The sequence below is a fragment of the Etheostoma spectabile genome, chromosome 3 (genome assembly GCF_008692095.1).
Source record: "Etheostoma spectabile isolate EspeVRDwgs_2016 chromosome 3, UIUC_Espe_1.0, whole genome shotgun sequence".
Lineage (NCBI taxonomy): Eukaryota > Metazoa > Chordata > Actinopteri > Perciformes > Percidae > Etheostoma > Etheostoma spectabile.
The window spans coordinates 5073017-5090146 of record NC_045735.1 but is presented as its reverse complement, the minus strand read 5'-3'; the positions used below and the strand labels follow the sequence as shown (position 1 = coordinate 5090146).

At 41.0% G+C, this 17130-nt stretch overlaps 1 protein-coding gene across 5 annotated transcripts in view; it reads right to left on the bottom strand.

Annotated features, from left to right (window-relative positions):
* LOC116674847 (unconventional myosin-Ic) overlaps positions 1-17130 on the bottom strand; it is a 66593-nt gene that overhangs the window by 19228 nt on the left and 30235 nt on the right. For 3 of the 5 annotated variants that reach the window (XM_032507068.1, XM_032507077.1, XM_032507080.1), the window contains 3 exons: positions 3260-3415; positions 2188-2303; positions 584-782 (listed from right to left, as the gene is read on the bottom strand). In XM_032507068.1, the coding sequence (XP_032362959.1) occupies positions 584-782; positions 2188-2303; positions 3260-3415 (471 nt within the window). Of the gene's footprint in view, positions 1-583; positions 783-2187; positions 2304-3259; positions 3416-15462; positions 15486-16511; positions 16771-17130 lie in introns of those variants that run through there. The other 2 variants (XM_032507079.1, XM_032507071.1) reach the window with 2 other exon arrangements.

The following is a 17130-nucleotide window of genomic DNA, read 5'->3' as shown; positions in this document are numbered from 1 at the left end:
AGAATATATATATATATTTTTTTTGTTTAAAGAAAAAAATATATACAGTATATTTTTTTTCTTCTTTTTTTCCTCTGCTAAATAGTGTTGTGTTGTAAAAAGTGATTTAGCATTGTTGGCTCAGTCAGGGGAGGCATTTAAAAGTTACAATAAAATCCAGGATAATCAAATAAACTGCATTATATCCATCCCAGTGGAGTTGAAAAATACTGACTGCAAGCTCCACAATTTGTCTTAACTGAGCCAATGATGAGGTGTAATATGTATCTGTTATATTCAAAATCCCACAAATAAATCATACAAAACTAAAAAAGAAACACTGGTTATTAACAGGATTGTCCTTTTCTTTCACCCCTGTGGGCCACTGTACACTTAGACTGATTGTTGGCAAGTGGAATCAGAGCACATCAATGCCTCTTGATTAAAACAGGCTATTGAGTGGCTGCTGGTTATACCGCTCTTAAAAAAGATAGCACTCAATAGAGAATTACAACAGACAGATTCCAAACCACAAAACCAATATGCTGAACAGCTTCGCTCTCGGTGCGGTACCACAGATTAATTTAGTGCCGTGGCATCTCACCTCCAGCACAGGGTTGGACTGCAGCAGGCGGTCTTTGATGGTCTGCACCTGCTCGCTGGCTGGACAGGTGAAGGCATAATACTGCAGGATCTTCTTTGACGCCTCCGTCTTCCCAGCGCCACTCTCCCCAGAGATCAGGATGCACTGGTCCTTTCTCTCTGTCCTCATGGAGCGGTACGAGTTGTCTGCCACTGCATAGCTGGAGGAGTGGAAGGGGAGACATGATCAGGCAAGTGTATAGCAGGATGTTGAGAAGAGTAAGAGAAAAATGAACAACAAACAGGCTCCAAAAGGGGAAACACATAAAGAAACATTTGGTGCACAAAATATTTTTACAGTGGGTACAGAAAAGCCAAATAGTTTTCACATACTTAAAGAAAAGAATATTTGGTTTATGCTGCATTCATTTCTAAAACTTAACAGAATGAATGGGTAAAATATAAATGTACATTTTCACAATCTACAGTGTGCCAACAAAACAACAAAACTTAAATCTGAATGTAAACAAATGACAGCATCTCATAGTGTGTGAACATGGAAAGACACTAGTATGAACCATAAAGTCCCATGTGGAGCAAACCTGTTTTAGTTACAGTATCGTTTGTCAGCTCTGTTGCTGTTATCAGCACTGCTATGTTGTTTCAGCCTGTTTGGACACATCTGACACCAGACTAATAGCTAGAATAAATAAATCACCGGTTTAGCTAGAGCTGCATCATTTACTGGGGGGGGGGTCAGGCTCAGGTCAGAGGAATTCCCTCTCTAGGGAGGAGATCTCTTGCCTGGTACCATCATTTGCTTACTTTCCACCTCTCCCTCCCGTTTCCTCTCTCAAACTCTCCACTTCTACTTGCCAAAGTATATCTTTCTTTCCACTCAGAGAGAGAGAAAACATTTGGTCCTATGCACTGAGGGTCAAAGCAAAGAGAGAGAAAAAAAAACACCAGTGGTGAAAGCAGAGAGAAAGAGCTAGTGAGAGATTCCAAAATGCTTTCGATGATGCCACTTCGAGTCTCCATAATGCGATGATTGTTTTATAGCTGACCTATGGGGTCCGGGAGGATTAAACGGGGAATTCCCTGACCATTCCTGTGGCAACCTTTCAAACAAACACTCTGTCTCATGCCATGACGTCTTGCAAACAGTCTGACTGACAGAGAAAAGACCATGAGAGCATTACGTAGCTGGTTGACTATGTGAGAGTGGCGCTAAGGACAAATAGTCACGTGCAGTTTAAACATACACACTGTGACAACATTTAGAAAGCAGGTGCAACACATTGAATGTCATCCTCAGGTTAAAAAAAAAGGTTAAAAAAGCATCAACAAGCTCCTTCTATTAGTGTTGGAGCAAAAAAACGTAAAAATGCCATCCACTATGAATGATGCAGTCAATGTTTGAGCTGATCGGGGGGAAAAATATGTTTCACCTGTAATGGCAAAGAAGTGCAATAAATCATTCCATTCATGACAGACTGTTTTTAATGAAGGATTATTGCTGAAACCAACTTTTCTCCATTTGATTTCTGTGTGTCTTTCCTAACTTTTTGTGTGTGTTCCTTTGTGAGTTGAATACTGTAAGGTGTGCAGAGGTTGTGTACTCACATGTGTGGTGAAACCTCGTAGAAGTTGACTCCACGGTATCGTTCCATGTGGTTCTTGGTGTAGATCTCCAGGTCTTTGTATGGGTTAACTGACACTAGCACTGAACCAATGTATGTCTGATGGAGAGGGAACATGCAGTCACACTACATTCATATGACAAAGACTCGATCACCTTTTGACAGGTCCAAATTAGCTGCATCAGTGTGGCTGTGTTCAATTCAAGCACGATGAGTGTATTTAATTCAAGATTTACCCCAGTACTTTGTTGAGAAGAAGATTTAAATTGAGGTAAGACCAAACAACTGTCTGCATCATCATCATCAGGTCTTGGCCTTCTCCCAAGTTAAACTTAACACTGCTTATTCTAGTGAAAATACAGTAGAATCCTAATAGACGGGGAGGCTTATAGGGCATTCTGTTATCTCTTTTGAATAAAGTATCCAACTCTCTAACCAGGAAAGACCGTACTTGTTTTGTTTTTTTTACTCTGGTCCTCTTTCAATTTTGCAATGTGCAGCAAACTGAACCATGTATCCAAATGAAATAAGTTAGAAAGAAGCTAGTCACTGTGACTAGGACTAAGCAAAGAAAACAAACTGTAGGTGGCAAATTGTCAAATGTGTCCACATCAGCATAATCCAGACATGTCTGTGGATTAAATGTTGACCACTTTTGTCTCTGTTTCTGATATTTTGTTATTAAATATGATGTTATACCATAAAAAAGCAGAAACACTGGCACATATGAGGGCTACTAAGTAAATATAATTACAGTAGAAAAATGCAAAAGATAAGATATGTGGGGGTAATTTTAGAAATACTGTCCCCACTACATACACACAGTTAATACAAGGAGCAGTGACCGGCTCATGTTACAAATGTACATTCTGCTCATTGTACATCTTGGTAACAATTCTTAATATACAAATTCATTGAAAATCTGTATTAATGTGTTCATTTTATATACTTAGTATCTCATACCAATATCAACTTGGAAACTAGAATTTGTCAGGCTCTACAGTGATACAAACACGTGCAATTAAAGCCCCACCCTCCTCACTACACCCACTCACATAGATGAGGTTTTCTTTGAAGCGTTTGCGCAGGTTCTCTATGAAGGCGGCCTCGCTGGTGAAGTTCTCCAGCAGGACAAAGTCCTGCACGCCCACCCGGTCTCTGGCTGTCAGGGCCGACTCCATCATAGCCCGCACCCCGTCACTCGCCACCACCTAGAGGAGGACAAGCAGGGAGTAGGTGGGGTTAGTGACGTGATGTGATGTGATGTGGTGTAACACTTCATCATTCAAACTCTGCATGTCACATGCAAGGACAAATTACAGAAATGAAAAATGTAGAGGGAGGGAGGGAAAAAGACCAAAAGCTACCCATCATGCTCACATAATCCATCCTTATTAGGGAAGGAGGAATGAGGGGACTGGAAGAAACCAGCAGATGAAATCATGAATCAGGTGCTGCACCAACTAGGAGACAGATGACTATAGGTAGGTATGAACAGTTTTTCACTGAACAGTGATTATAGAATAATTTAAAAAAAGAGCACATTTCAGGCAAATTCTAATAGTTGTCTGTCTCACCTGTGTCTGACGGGACAGATACGCTTCTATTTTAATCAGGCCAGCTGTCTACACAGGCTGCATAATATCTTGTGTTTTACTCATACATGCACACTACATTATAGGGGTGGGAATCACCAGAGGCCTGATGATACCATATCATCACAATACTTATGTCACAATACAATATCATTGCTAATTTTAAACATATTGCAATATTCTGCAATATATTGCAGTTCATTACCTTTTTTCCAACTTTAAAGGGGTGATAGAATGCAAAACCGATTTTACCCTGTCATATGTGAATACCGACCAGTTGGGGGGTAATAGGACATACAAAGAAGCTTTAAATCCCATTGACATGCCTTTCCTCTGAAAATCCCCCATTGAATCTGCCGCTGAAAACGGGCGAATCTCAACAAAGCCAAAAGATGACGTCAGGATCTCAGAACCATTAGCTTGGTCACGCCCATTAACGATAAGGAGAACGGTCCAGCCCCAACATCTACACACAGGCCACTGACCTGAGACCAGCTCCTAATGGAGCTAGCGTTAGCTCAGTTAGATGTCCGACTGAGAACGCTGCTTGTGTACTCTGACGGGATTTACTAAGAAGAAAGTTGGAATATTTCAGGATAATGACAATGAACCAGGGTCGTAAATGCAGAGTTCCAGGCTTGACAAGGAACGGTGACACTTCTCATAGCCTTACCAAGGAAGCAACCACTTGACGGGCTCGGCGCTGTTATAAGGAGATCCCAGGGAACGTTTTCACAAAGACAGTTTTCAAAACTTTGGACAATTTAAAGCAGGATTTGCTAAGCTGCTGTTGCTGTTCGACTGTGGTCATCCCAACCACAAGCTGTAAGTAGGATTTCGTCATTAACAGTAACATTGGCAATGCTAAGGTATCCTGTAGCTAGCATAGGCTGAATGTCTGTTGATAACTGTAATGGCAAAGGGCTAACGTATTTTCCTAACTGTTCCATTCGAATAAATACCCCGTGTTGTCCTGTAGCTCCTTTATAGTTCACCATGCATGTTGTCACTTTGTCAGGTTCATTTTATTGTATTTCAGCAAGAAAGCTAACTGCAGCTGAGTAGAATCATGATCGTTTGGTTGCTAGCTAGCGCTAAGCTGTAACGTTACTCAGCTAGCTAGCTAGCTCTGTTATCCCGTTTGCTTCGACAACACGAACTGGAAACGTTATCATTTCATATGATATCTAGTCAATCTCGTGAAAACAGTGTGTATATAGACTGCAATGTATTGATTTGCAGTTTTTTATTCAGAGCAACGCTATGTCACAGGACAAGACGCGAAAGATGAGCTGCGCATACAGATGCTCCGAGTGTGTCATCTCGGGGGACACAACTGTCTCATAAGACATCAAGAACGACATAATACAAGGTAACCTTTCTAATTATTCTTACAAACCAGACGTCTTATAGTGTTTGTGTAGCATTGTGACTGGGTAGCATAGCAGAGCAGTGTTATCTCATGTTATCATGATGAGTGAGTGACTTTATCAAATATGTGAGCCATTACCCAACACATTAGTGAATATTTAAGAGAGAATAGAACTATTCATCTGGATTATCAATGATTGGTCTGATCTCAATCAATTGCATTTCCTTTTGTGGGGGGGGGGCTGGTGAAATAATTTGGACAATAGGCAGGAATGTGTGTGTATACACAGTATGACTGATGCTAGAGTGTGTTGACGATGCCTTTTGCAGGTATGTACAAGCCCTATGAACTGTCATTCCAACAAACACAGTCTTTAGAAAAGGCAAATGTGAATGGGGGACAAATTGTCTGCAGAAACTGGTTTTGTCAGTGAAGGAGTGAGACACAAACATGGTTAGAGACATCAAGCCTAATGCCGGCCATATAAATGTAAATCTTTCAGATTAAGCTGCTCCACCTGTAAGACACTTGTAACAACACTGGTTAGAGTCCTGCTTTGGCACAGCTTAGAGGTTTAGCAACTGCTTTTGCTATGAGTCAACTGGAGTATTTGCTTGGTGTGTGTAAAAGGTAATACAGTTATGTTACAATATTTATGTTTTTGTTGATTGTCTTGCAGCCACAACGGAAGACAGCCAGGGGAAACTAATGTACAGACGTCTGTTCCAAAGGCAACAGGGGAGGTTACACCGTCAAAGAAGTGAAGACAGAGACACAAAGTTTGTAAGTTTAAATATTTTTTTTTATTACAAACAAAAAATATAAATTGCATCTTATCGGCACTCAAAATAACTTTTCACACACTGCAAACAACAAATCTGAAGTGCAAGATATAGGTGCTAAAATGACTTTTCACACACAAAGGCTATGTCTTAGACCTGATGGGATGGTGTTTGAGGAGATCTCCACGACCCCCTTCCTTACTGGAAGCAGTCCTGTGCCCCAGGACCTGTGTGCTCAGCTCGACAGGCACCAACCCGACATACTGCCCTGAAACATCCAGAAAACTCCTCCACGCTGCACGACAAAGAGGGGTCACGGCACGGACACTTCTACCAAGAAAACCCAGCACCAGCTCACAAAAGTCCTATAAGCCCTGTGTCTGCATTGCCTACAAAGAGAAAGGGTGAGTGGACAATCACATTTAGATTTAAGAGTAATGATTTTTTTGAAACAAATAAAGTAATTTTGTTGTCTTGATAATACTGTGTTTTAATAAGCTGAATCAATAATCAATGCTTGTGTATAAACATTTTTTTAGATACTTGAACTGCTAACAGTGGTATCAAATTGGCTTCACTCTTCCATCCATTGATCTAACTGGCATGGTCAACTCTGTAAATATTCATTGCATTTTGCAAAGAATATAATTGAGGCACGGATGAAGGCCAGGATGGTGAGCCACAGGTTATTCTCTCAGGACTAGGTCATTATTATTCTTCTGACCTGTAAAAACAAACATAATGAGCTGTTGTTATTTCAAGTTGAATGAGCAGAAAGCATAAAGTAGTTGAGTTAATGTATCTCTAGTTTATTTAACTGAGGTATTTATTGGCAACATATTCTCTCTCCTGGGGCATGTGTGCACGTTTCACAAGAACACCTGCCAAGGTAAGATACTACATTAGATTACTACATGTTAAGAAGGTAATAATCTCATAGTCAGATGATCTAATCTGCATGATAGTTCCAAGATAGCATTGACGTAGCATACAAACTGAACAGAAAAAGGCTCCTGTCCAGCTAAATGGACGTCCTGTTGTAAGATAACATTACTTCTGGGTGGTAAAGAATGTACGTAATCATAATCACAATCAATCACTATTCAGCAGGAGAGTATACGGTAACAATGTTACAATGTGACTAAGAGACTTTCGTTGAGAGCCGTTCTATGAACTGGCCACTAAATTTCTGCCAACTGGACATCTTGACTGAAATTGCGAGGGTACAAGTTGTAAAAAATTTGTCCATGTGCAAATTAATAAGTTATGTTGCTTACAATACTAAAAAAAAGGCTAATCAAAGTTATCTTAGGCTACAACACTGAAGTGGGAGTATTACAATAGTGTGACAACAAAACTCTAATGTTGAAAAAGCAAGTAAATGCTTAATGACAAAACTTACCAGTCTGAAGAAGTCATTTCCAATTTACTGGAGGTTGTCCTCGATGTCAGATCCTTCCTCGATTCAGGCTCAAACAGATACGGTAACCATGCTATCGCACCTTGGAGTTTTAGTCATGTTTGTGTGCCGCAGCAAAGCTCGTTGCACACACACCAATCAGCGCGCAGCTTATTTAAATATTCATGAGCAGACCATATAAGGCAGAAAAGCTCTCGTTTCAAGCAGGTCAATTTAGCAGGGTGGGGTGAGGGCCAAAAGAACAGCTAAAACACATTTTTAGCCACAAATGTTACATACCCATCAGGAGACCTCAAAGAACAGCGTGATATACTCTATACAACCATTCTATCACCCCTTTAAATTTTGCCCAATTTCAAATGATGTCCCTATAAGGAAACTTTGTTAACATCGGTTTTATCTAAAAATATACATTTATCTGTTTATTCATCTCACTTCAATTGTATTGCTGCGATATGGGATTGTCAAGCAGACAAACTGACCAACACATACAGTAAAAGATCGATACTTCTGTCTGTGTATCGATACAGTATTGCCACGAAAAATATTGGGATACTATGCTATATCGATTTCCCCCTCCCGCCCCTACTACATTACACATACTTATGTAAACATGACCCAAACATTATTTATTTTCAAGTCTCTTTTCTTCTATTTTCCGCATGTAAGAGTGATTGTGTGTTGGACCCGAGTGCTGCCAAAACGCAGGTGGCCCACACTAAATACTGTCCCTGAAGGCATTCTGTGAAGATACAGACGGAGAACTAAGGCTGCACAGTAGTGTCATAAACTCAAAGAACAGCAAATACACACACTGGAGGAACTGTAACAAGAGAAAGAATGTTTTTTGCTTGAAAAATGACTGAAATGATTAATCAGTTATTGAAATATTGGCTGTTATCATCTTTAATCCAAAAATTAGTACAATCAACAATTTTTAGTATAATTATTTGTTCACACATCAGTAAGTCCTTCCTGTCCCATAAGCTCTCATCGCATCTTTTAGGACTTAGAGAAAGTCCCCACAGCTTTTAACCCTACAATAGTTTAAAGTCTAAAAGCCATTCACAGACCTCGCATTCATTCAAACACATACAAAAACATTTTTTATGTTTAGCCTTTAAGTGATCTTACCACCTCTGAAAATTAAGATAGAGTCAAACCCAGATGTGGGTGGAAAATGTATCACTTTGACCTAAGTGTCCAACCAGGTTGCACATAAATAAAAAATATAGAGCACAAATTTAGAATAACAAGGGAAGTTAAATTGCAACACTTACATCATTTGGCTGATCAAATCGCACGCCCAGGAAGCCTTTTTCTAGAATAGAGACTTGAGTTTTACGCACAAGACTGCGAATGTCACCCACATCCATGTTTAACATGCACTGAGTTGGACGGATCTAAAACTAACTCAACTTTGTGCTGAGGGTAGACGCAGGGACAACCTGCGCGCACGCACACGCACACGCACACACACACCAGCACAGCACAGCACAGCACAGCACAGCACAGCAGGTGTTGTTGTTTAAGCAGTACAGTAGTCTTCATCTCTCAGGAGACTACAAAGAAGAGATGGTTAAAGGAGGAGAAGAGAGAAGGCTTGAGGGAGGAGAGAACATATTAATTAGTGCGGGGTGAGACGGGAGAGAATAATAAAACAGAGGAGAGAGGTGTTAGAGAAAGAAGAGAAAAAACTTGGGGAAGAGAAGATGATGGGGGCCTGGTTGTGACTCCAGTCCTGCATTTACACTCGGCTGGAAAGTTAACAATACTCCCTGAAATTCCACACAGCAGCGCCCTCAATAACACAACACCGACCCCATTCAATCACTGCATAGCCTAGTCTTCTCACTGCAGAACACACACGCGCACAACATCTTGATCAGATTTCATTTTGTGTGCATGATGATGTTTGATCCTGGGTTCCAAAGGGGAATCATGGTGCTTCACACATGGGTAGAAGCCATGGGACACTGGTGTGATCTGTGTCTGTAAGTCCACTTAAAGGAGGCAGAATTGCCACCACAGCAGGTAACAATGAACCTATTAACATTAGCTAGCACTGCAGGTTGAGCTTATGCTCTTTAATTAACTGAACCAACCCTGCACTTTACCTTTACTGCCTTTCAAAGAGGCAAGTGGCCTGGCTAGGTGGGAGCCTGTTAGAGCAGACTCACCTCTCATTTTGATGATGAGTCAAACTTTCATCTGTGCCCCACTCTTACTTCTTAATCTAGGTTGTAACAATGGCAGCATATGTGTTAGTGTGGAATGGTCCTCACAAGGACACAACAATGGCACAAATCCGGTCAATTCAATAAAAGTGACTAGAACTGCTTGTAGAATATGCAATGGATACATCTTTTTACTACACACCGGCTACATTCACTGTAGGCTTCTTTAGCACTGGAGGCTTTACAGATGCATTTAGTTCACCTTGAAGAGAACTAAATGCTGCTTCAAGGCAAACAACACATCAAGAAGAGTGATGAGGAGAGGAAGCTAGCACAGTAAGATTGGTAGGTGTGGATAACAATATACTCACAGCCTAATGGTTGCATTAAGGGTAAAAGTTAAAATCATTAGGATTTTCATGAAATCAAACCCCATTTCTGACTTTATACTGTATTATTATTAATACTATTGATACTGTTAATGCTAAACATAGCCTTTCATACTGCTGCTGCTGCTTCACATGAAAAACATCAAAACTGATGAAACACTGGGCGGCTTTAATTATCAATGAACAACTGCTGTTTGCTGTAGTAGTAGTAAACCACACGTACTGTTACCAGAGTAAACACAGGTGCTGCCAAATCAACCGGGACTGGACACGGGGGAGCAAAAAGGTTTTAATACAGGCATGTGCGAGTTCCCATGTCCGACATCCCATGCATCCTTGTTTCTCTCACCCCTGGACGCCATGAGCTCTGGTGACCTATTGTTTCACACATCTCTACAGAAAGCAATGGGACTGCAGCTGTGTGTGTGTGTGTGTGTGTGTGTGTGTGTGTGTGTGTGTGTGTGTGTGTGTGTGTGTGTGTGTGTGTGTGTGTGTGTGTGTGTGTGTGTGTGCGCGCACCCTGAGAACTGAGTGAATGTGACTCTAACATTCCTTGTTACCAGTCGCTGCAGTTCTCACCTGTCAATCAAAAAGTATGTCTGGTGTTTTTGCTTCTTTCTGGTTTTTCTGATGATTTCTGTACTTCTCTGTTCAGCTAGTTTAGCTATTGCTGCTAATGCTAACTATCCACTTCTACCCAGCTGCAGCAACTAATGCCATTGCTGCAGCTGGAAACATATGAAACATATGACTTCCTGTGGAGCAGAGGATTTTTCCTGGGAAAGAATTACAAGACGGTGGGTGTTTAGACCAAAAGTAAAAATCCATCATCACAGGTTAAATCACTGTTAGGTGTAGCAAAACTGACATTTACATTAAGATGTCATGTTTATTACAATATTATTTTACAATATTATGGCACCAGGGAAGAAAGAAAGCAGAGCCTTATTTCCACACCTCTCCCCTTTTCTTCCTCCTCTATACATTGTGTTTCTCCGTCAGTTTCCCTCCTTGTTACAGTCTCTCACCCTCTCTCTCCATTACTTCATTGTTTCCCAATGCCGCTTTCACTGTTTGGCTTTCCTGTGTGTAGTGTCGCACACCGGCCCTCCACCCGGTCTCAGGAACACGCCAAGTATGTGCCTACCCGGTTCCTAGAGAACATGTCGTCATGTTTTCCAAATCCTGTGCAGCAAACAAGGTAGCTTGGAGCCAAATTAGCAGGAGGAGACCTGAAGAGGTACAACTTTCTGCTAAGACCTCTACCTCTATTAGTGCCTGACTCGCGTGAGTTTTTGAGGGCAGGTACCAATAAATATGTAAACCAACGAACAGCAGCACATTATTCATATCAGACGTTAAAAGAGCAACTGGCTGATAACGTTTTTCCAAAAACAAGTATCTGCCCAGTTAGTGCTGGGCAATATATCAATATCATATCAATATCGTAATATGAGATTAGATATCGTCTTAGATTTTTGATATCGTGACGTAAGTGTAGTCTTGTCCTGGTTTTAAAGGCTGCATTACAGTAAAGTGATGTATTTTTTTGAACTTACTAGACTGTTCTAGCTGCCTTTTCTCCCCTTAGACCATACGTCCAATTACTGATAATTATTTATCTAAACTCTTATTGTGAAGATATTTTGTTAAAGCACCGATTGTCAACCCTAGAATATCACCGCAATATCAATATTGAGGTATTTGGTTAAGAATATCGTGATATCTGATTTTCTCCCCATTGCCCAGCCCTATGCCCAGTAGAGTAGATTAGTCTAAAACAATCCCGGTCTACCACACTGCCCGATCTCCTTATTTATCTACCTCTCTCATCCATTCCTTGGCACCACATCTTCTCACAATGCCAACCACAATAACAACAAAACCCTCGAGGAACACCAGGAGTTCTGTGTGTTAAAAAATGTTAAGTGCAGAGAACAATTAGGGCTGGGCATCATTTTCCAATGTTACTTGGAATGGCAATATCGGTTGGTTCACCACTTTCTTCCAGGCTGAAAAATCTGTAGTATGGAATAACACAACATTCTGTGCAGACATTCATGGATCGGAGACGATGAATCCTGCTGACTTTGGTAATCCCCAGACTATGACTCTAGAGCCATCATAAGGTTGACGCTTTTGAGTGAAATGTCTCAGAAACCATTGGATGGATTTCAATGAAATCTTTCACAGACATTCACGTTCCCGTCAGGATGAACTGCAAATCATTTAAATAATCCTCTGACTCTTCACATTTTTCCTTCTCACTATCAAATCAACATTACACCTGCCAAACATCACCACACTGTCATTGTGACCAACAGTCCGAAATACAATTTAACTGTCCCTCATGCCACCTTGTATTTTTTGACACCTTCTTTAAACACTTACATCTTGAATCCCACTATATTTTTTCTCCTCTCTTTAGTCCCCCCCCTTCCTCTTTCACAGGACAGATTGAAGAAGCGACCACATCTCAGAGAAGCTGCGAAAAGAGGAGAAAGCAGAGGGACTTAATCCTCCGGCCAGCCTGTGAACAATAGCAGGCTGATATTCACATATCGCCCTGGGTGCGCTTTCAGAGCTCAGATGTCACACTGTTTATGTAACCCTCATCTAACCTGCTGCTTTCACTGTGCCATACAGTGCGCATGGATGGATAATGATGAGAATTTCCAAACATAACAGCCATCTAAACCTACATAACCAGGCTTGAAGTAAGAGAAGTTGACAGTGTATCCACTTTACTGGATTTTTGGGTTGGGTTGGGTTGTACCAGTCCTGCTTTGTCATTGCTGATACCAACACTGAGCACTTAAATAGCTTGAGTCTTAAATAGGTAAATGGAACATTAAACATACCTTTCAACAAAGAACATTGGTTTTTGGTTGTGTAATAACTTTTTCTACATTTAAGTGCCATAAACTTGTATGTGTTCATCACTAGCAAACATAATTAAAATATGGCTGTGGATCTTAGAGGTGTGTCACTCAACTCTACTTGTGTTTTAGTATACTAAAAATAGTACTGGCAAGTCTATGTGTCTGTAAACATTGTAAAAATTAACAGTTTCAATAATTTTGAGCTGAAACAATTTGTTTACTCAGTTATTAGTAAAGCAATATAAACTGAATCCACAACGATTCTGTTAAATAATGAATTCATTCATTAAATCATTTCAAGTTAAAAATGTCAAGAGTTACAACTTCTCATTTTTAGGGGAGTTGGACAGAAAAAAATGATAATTTGAAGACCTCTTCTTGGACTCTGAAGAATACATTTTTCACTATTTTTTGTCATTTTTCAAACTAAACAATTGGAAAAATTAACAACAGATTAATCCTTAGTTGCAGCCCTACAATAATTACTTGTTTGGATTTAAAACAAATAAAAGGGTAGTTCAGTATTTTAGTATTGGGCATCCATAAAGTGGGGGTACTCACAAGACACAGATTTAAGAAGGCATGGTCAAAATAAAAGCAGCAGATGCCGCAATAGTTTGACTGTTAGTCCTTAATATGGGTCAGGCTCCAAAAACACTGGATCCGATATTTACCATTTTGCAACTCTATAGTGTCTTTCATTAGACCTTCTCTGATTCTTACATGCCCATTTCACTTCACACCTTGATTTGGAAATGCAAGTTTTCAGTTACAAAATTGCAAACCTCAAGCACAGGCACAGTAGTGCCAACAAGTAAGATGGAGCACCCCTTTAAGAATTGCACTAATCCATATACAAAGTCAATACAAAGTCTAATTTCTGACATCGGACGGATATCAAGTTATGTCAAATTATTTTACTTTGTATGACACTAGGCCACATGCAGCAGTCCTGCATGCAGTTTGTCTTTCTCAGACTGAAAAGGGATTTAAAGAGTTAAGGAACAAATCAGGGCCCGGAGCGCTTAAACCAACTGGAATTACACTTATGCAAATGAGAAAGCTTCAGGTTAAATATGCAAAAAGGAACACAAAGGTGTGCAGCAGTCAGTCCTGAAAATGAACTCACATCCAGCGTCTTTCGACTACTGTTTCACATGATTTTTGAAACTAAAGTTGCAACCAAATGAGTGAAGCGTGTGGTTCTGGTGAAGAGATGGTAGCTAGTCACAGAATGTTTTGCCCTTTTTCTGCATTTTTCCACCATGAATCAGTTGTCTGGCTCTGATTTCTCCTTTTGACTCATCTGGTCTGCACTAGCTGGTAGAAAGAAAGGGGCATGAAGTGAAGAAATACTGACCGTCTCAATCCATCATTTGAGACATGAATGTGGTCCTTGTGAAATTGTAATAAGGTCATAACAATACCAAGTGTGACATCAGAAGTCATGCAAGGGCTTATGGTGTCCTATTTTATTAGTCAGTCTGATTTTCATTTACATTTTAAGAACATAAGAAAAATGATATCTGACTATGTGGACGCAAGCTGTATTACCAGGTGTTACAGGTGAATGCTGGTGGAACTGAAAACAGGACAATAAATATCATACTAAGGGCATTTTTACTGTAGCCGCTGCTGAGCTGGCGTGCGCAAATGTGTCATGAAAGCACCGTAACTATTTATACTCGTGTGTGGTGGTCGAGACACTAGTTGCAATCTTCTCCTGAACAGAGGTGGCGCTAATGAGCAAAGGCTACCGACTTTGCAATTTCTACGGACTAGAAGAAGAAGAAAAAGGTAAGCAACAAAACAATGCTTCAATTTGATTTGATGACCCACTTCGTCGGATCAAGCCTTTCAGTCACCATAAAACAACTCATCTTAACCTAGGAAGTTTACAAAGAGACTTGCAGTCACTCTGCGAGTCCTGGCATCCGGTTGCCCTCGAGCTCATTCAGGCTTCCTGTTTCCACTTTTTCGTGCGCTGCTGAAGAAAATAGACCTCTGGTCGCTATAAATCCTGGTGCGCCACAAGATCTACGTCATTTTAACGTCACATTGACGCGCGCCACCTCTGGTGCGGCTGGCATACCGCACATTTAAAGCATTTAACATTTTTCCACACCTGTACAAGATCCAAGCTTATTACATTTTGATTATGATTACCATAGAAGCACTGGAGACAATGGAGCTCCTCTGCAGAGCAGTCAGACAGGTGGGACGAGCTGGCTGAGCCTCCCCGCAGGCGGCAGAAATGAGCCAGCCTACCTAATGACATGTGGGCCAAAACAACATAACCAGCAGCTGGGAGTACTCTACATGTCATATCTAGTCACTACTTCACTAAGGACCCACCATGATGAAGTGTTCCTGAGCAAGTCACTACTCTGCTGCATTTTTACCAGCTCCAGGTGTTCCATTCTATAGCTTACCCTGAACTTTGATCGCTGTGGAGTATCACATTTTGGTCACGGATTACAACCTATAACACCTTAACTAAACCGGCATGAATCCTTTACTCTGTTACTATAAGTTGAGTAACTACCTTTACTTTTACTCTTCAAATCAAACATGTATCATTTTTACGAGACATTTATGAGTCAGTCAGTCAGTCAGACGCAAGAATTAAGCTACAACTTACCCGACACCAACGATACTCCATGGAGAAATAGCTTTGAGGTTTTCAAGTCGTTAGGTTTGTATTTCAGGTACAATGAGCTAGTTTACAAAGCCATTCAGAAGTTTTTTTTACTTCATCACAATTCAGACGTGACACAGTTGAGAAAGTGACTGATAGTCTGAGGAGAGTGCGGCGAGCCCAACATAAACTACCTATTGAATGCAGATGGCCTGCAGGCGGTAATGACAACTGTGTCAGGAATCTCTCAGTGCATTGTGCGATCCTGACAAATCGGTGCTCCAACTCCCACACGCACTGTTGTAGCAGAGAAGGCTCGTAAAAAATGATCAAATCCTTATGGATGCGTATGCATGTGCCAAAATGTGAGGGTAAAAACTCCTATACATGTTTAACTGTAGGGGCTTAATCCAGCATATTCTATTAGTAAGAGAAAATACATGCAGCACATAAAAGAAGGTTTTAAGTATCACGCTAATACATCATTGATACACACTTTTCTCATTAACATGCTCAATGTTACTCTCAGCCAAAGAATGCTGCCTGGCCACACAACACCACCATGTGATTGCCTCGCCCTGGGACAGCGCACACGCACACACACACACACACACACACACACACCACACACCAGATTCAAATTCTAATAGCTCTGGCATTACCATGACAAATACAGAGTCAATGTGAAGAAGGATGCTGAGATCAAGGAGGTAACAGTTACGGTAAGCATGTTACCGTTATGGCTCTGACTTTCACCTCTCTCTCTGTCCCTTTGTCCACGAAGTTCAAGAGCACACTGCCAAGGTTTCTACACAATTTAAATACCACAGTAGGTACTCATTCCAAATTCTCCCTCTTCCGTTCTAATAAACTCCTTCCCCCACGCCAATAGCATGAGCAAAAGTGAACTTATCCCTCACATAATTCCTTACCTTTCACACCCTTTCACAGACAACCAATTCTCGACTACCACTAAACCATCAGGTGCCTTGATTTTGTCCACGTTCCGACTGATTTTTTCTGCAAGATGAACGTGTGGCCGGGTGTCTTACCAAAGGTCTGTACTTCATGGCTCCTTCCCTGCTCTTCAGTGATTTGGAAGGGGCTTTTCGTTCCCAATGTGGCGATAGTCCCGCTATAAGAATGTGGCCTCCAGCGCCGCGTCACGACCACTATTTAGCAGAGTTTGTTTTTAGAGGCTCTCCCCTTCGTCCTGAAAGCCAGCTGCCATAGCTTCTCCTCTTACTGCTGCTCACGAAGGCACACACCTCACTATAACTCTCTTGCTTGCCACTCGTTCACCTAGTTTTCTTCTCCCTCCCTCCAGAGGAAATAGTCCCTGTGTTGGGTGACATATAACCCCCTCCTTCTCTCTCACTTTGCTTTTTTTCCTTGTTCCCCTCTCCTCAAACCAACAGGCATTTCTGCTAAGAAACGTACATAGTTCCTCTCATTTTCTCTCCATGCTCCTAAGAGCTTACACATCACCTATCACATGCACGCACACATCTGGCCCCAACCACACCTGGAGAGAGAAAAAGGATGAGAAAGGAAAAAATGTGTCCTGATGCCAAAATGTGTGTGTGGATCCAAGCGTGCTTGTGTGAAAACGGGAAACTAAAGTAAATGCAGAATGAGCCAACAAATAATCTACCTGAGCAAAAAGAGTCG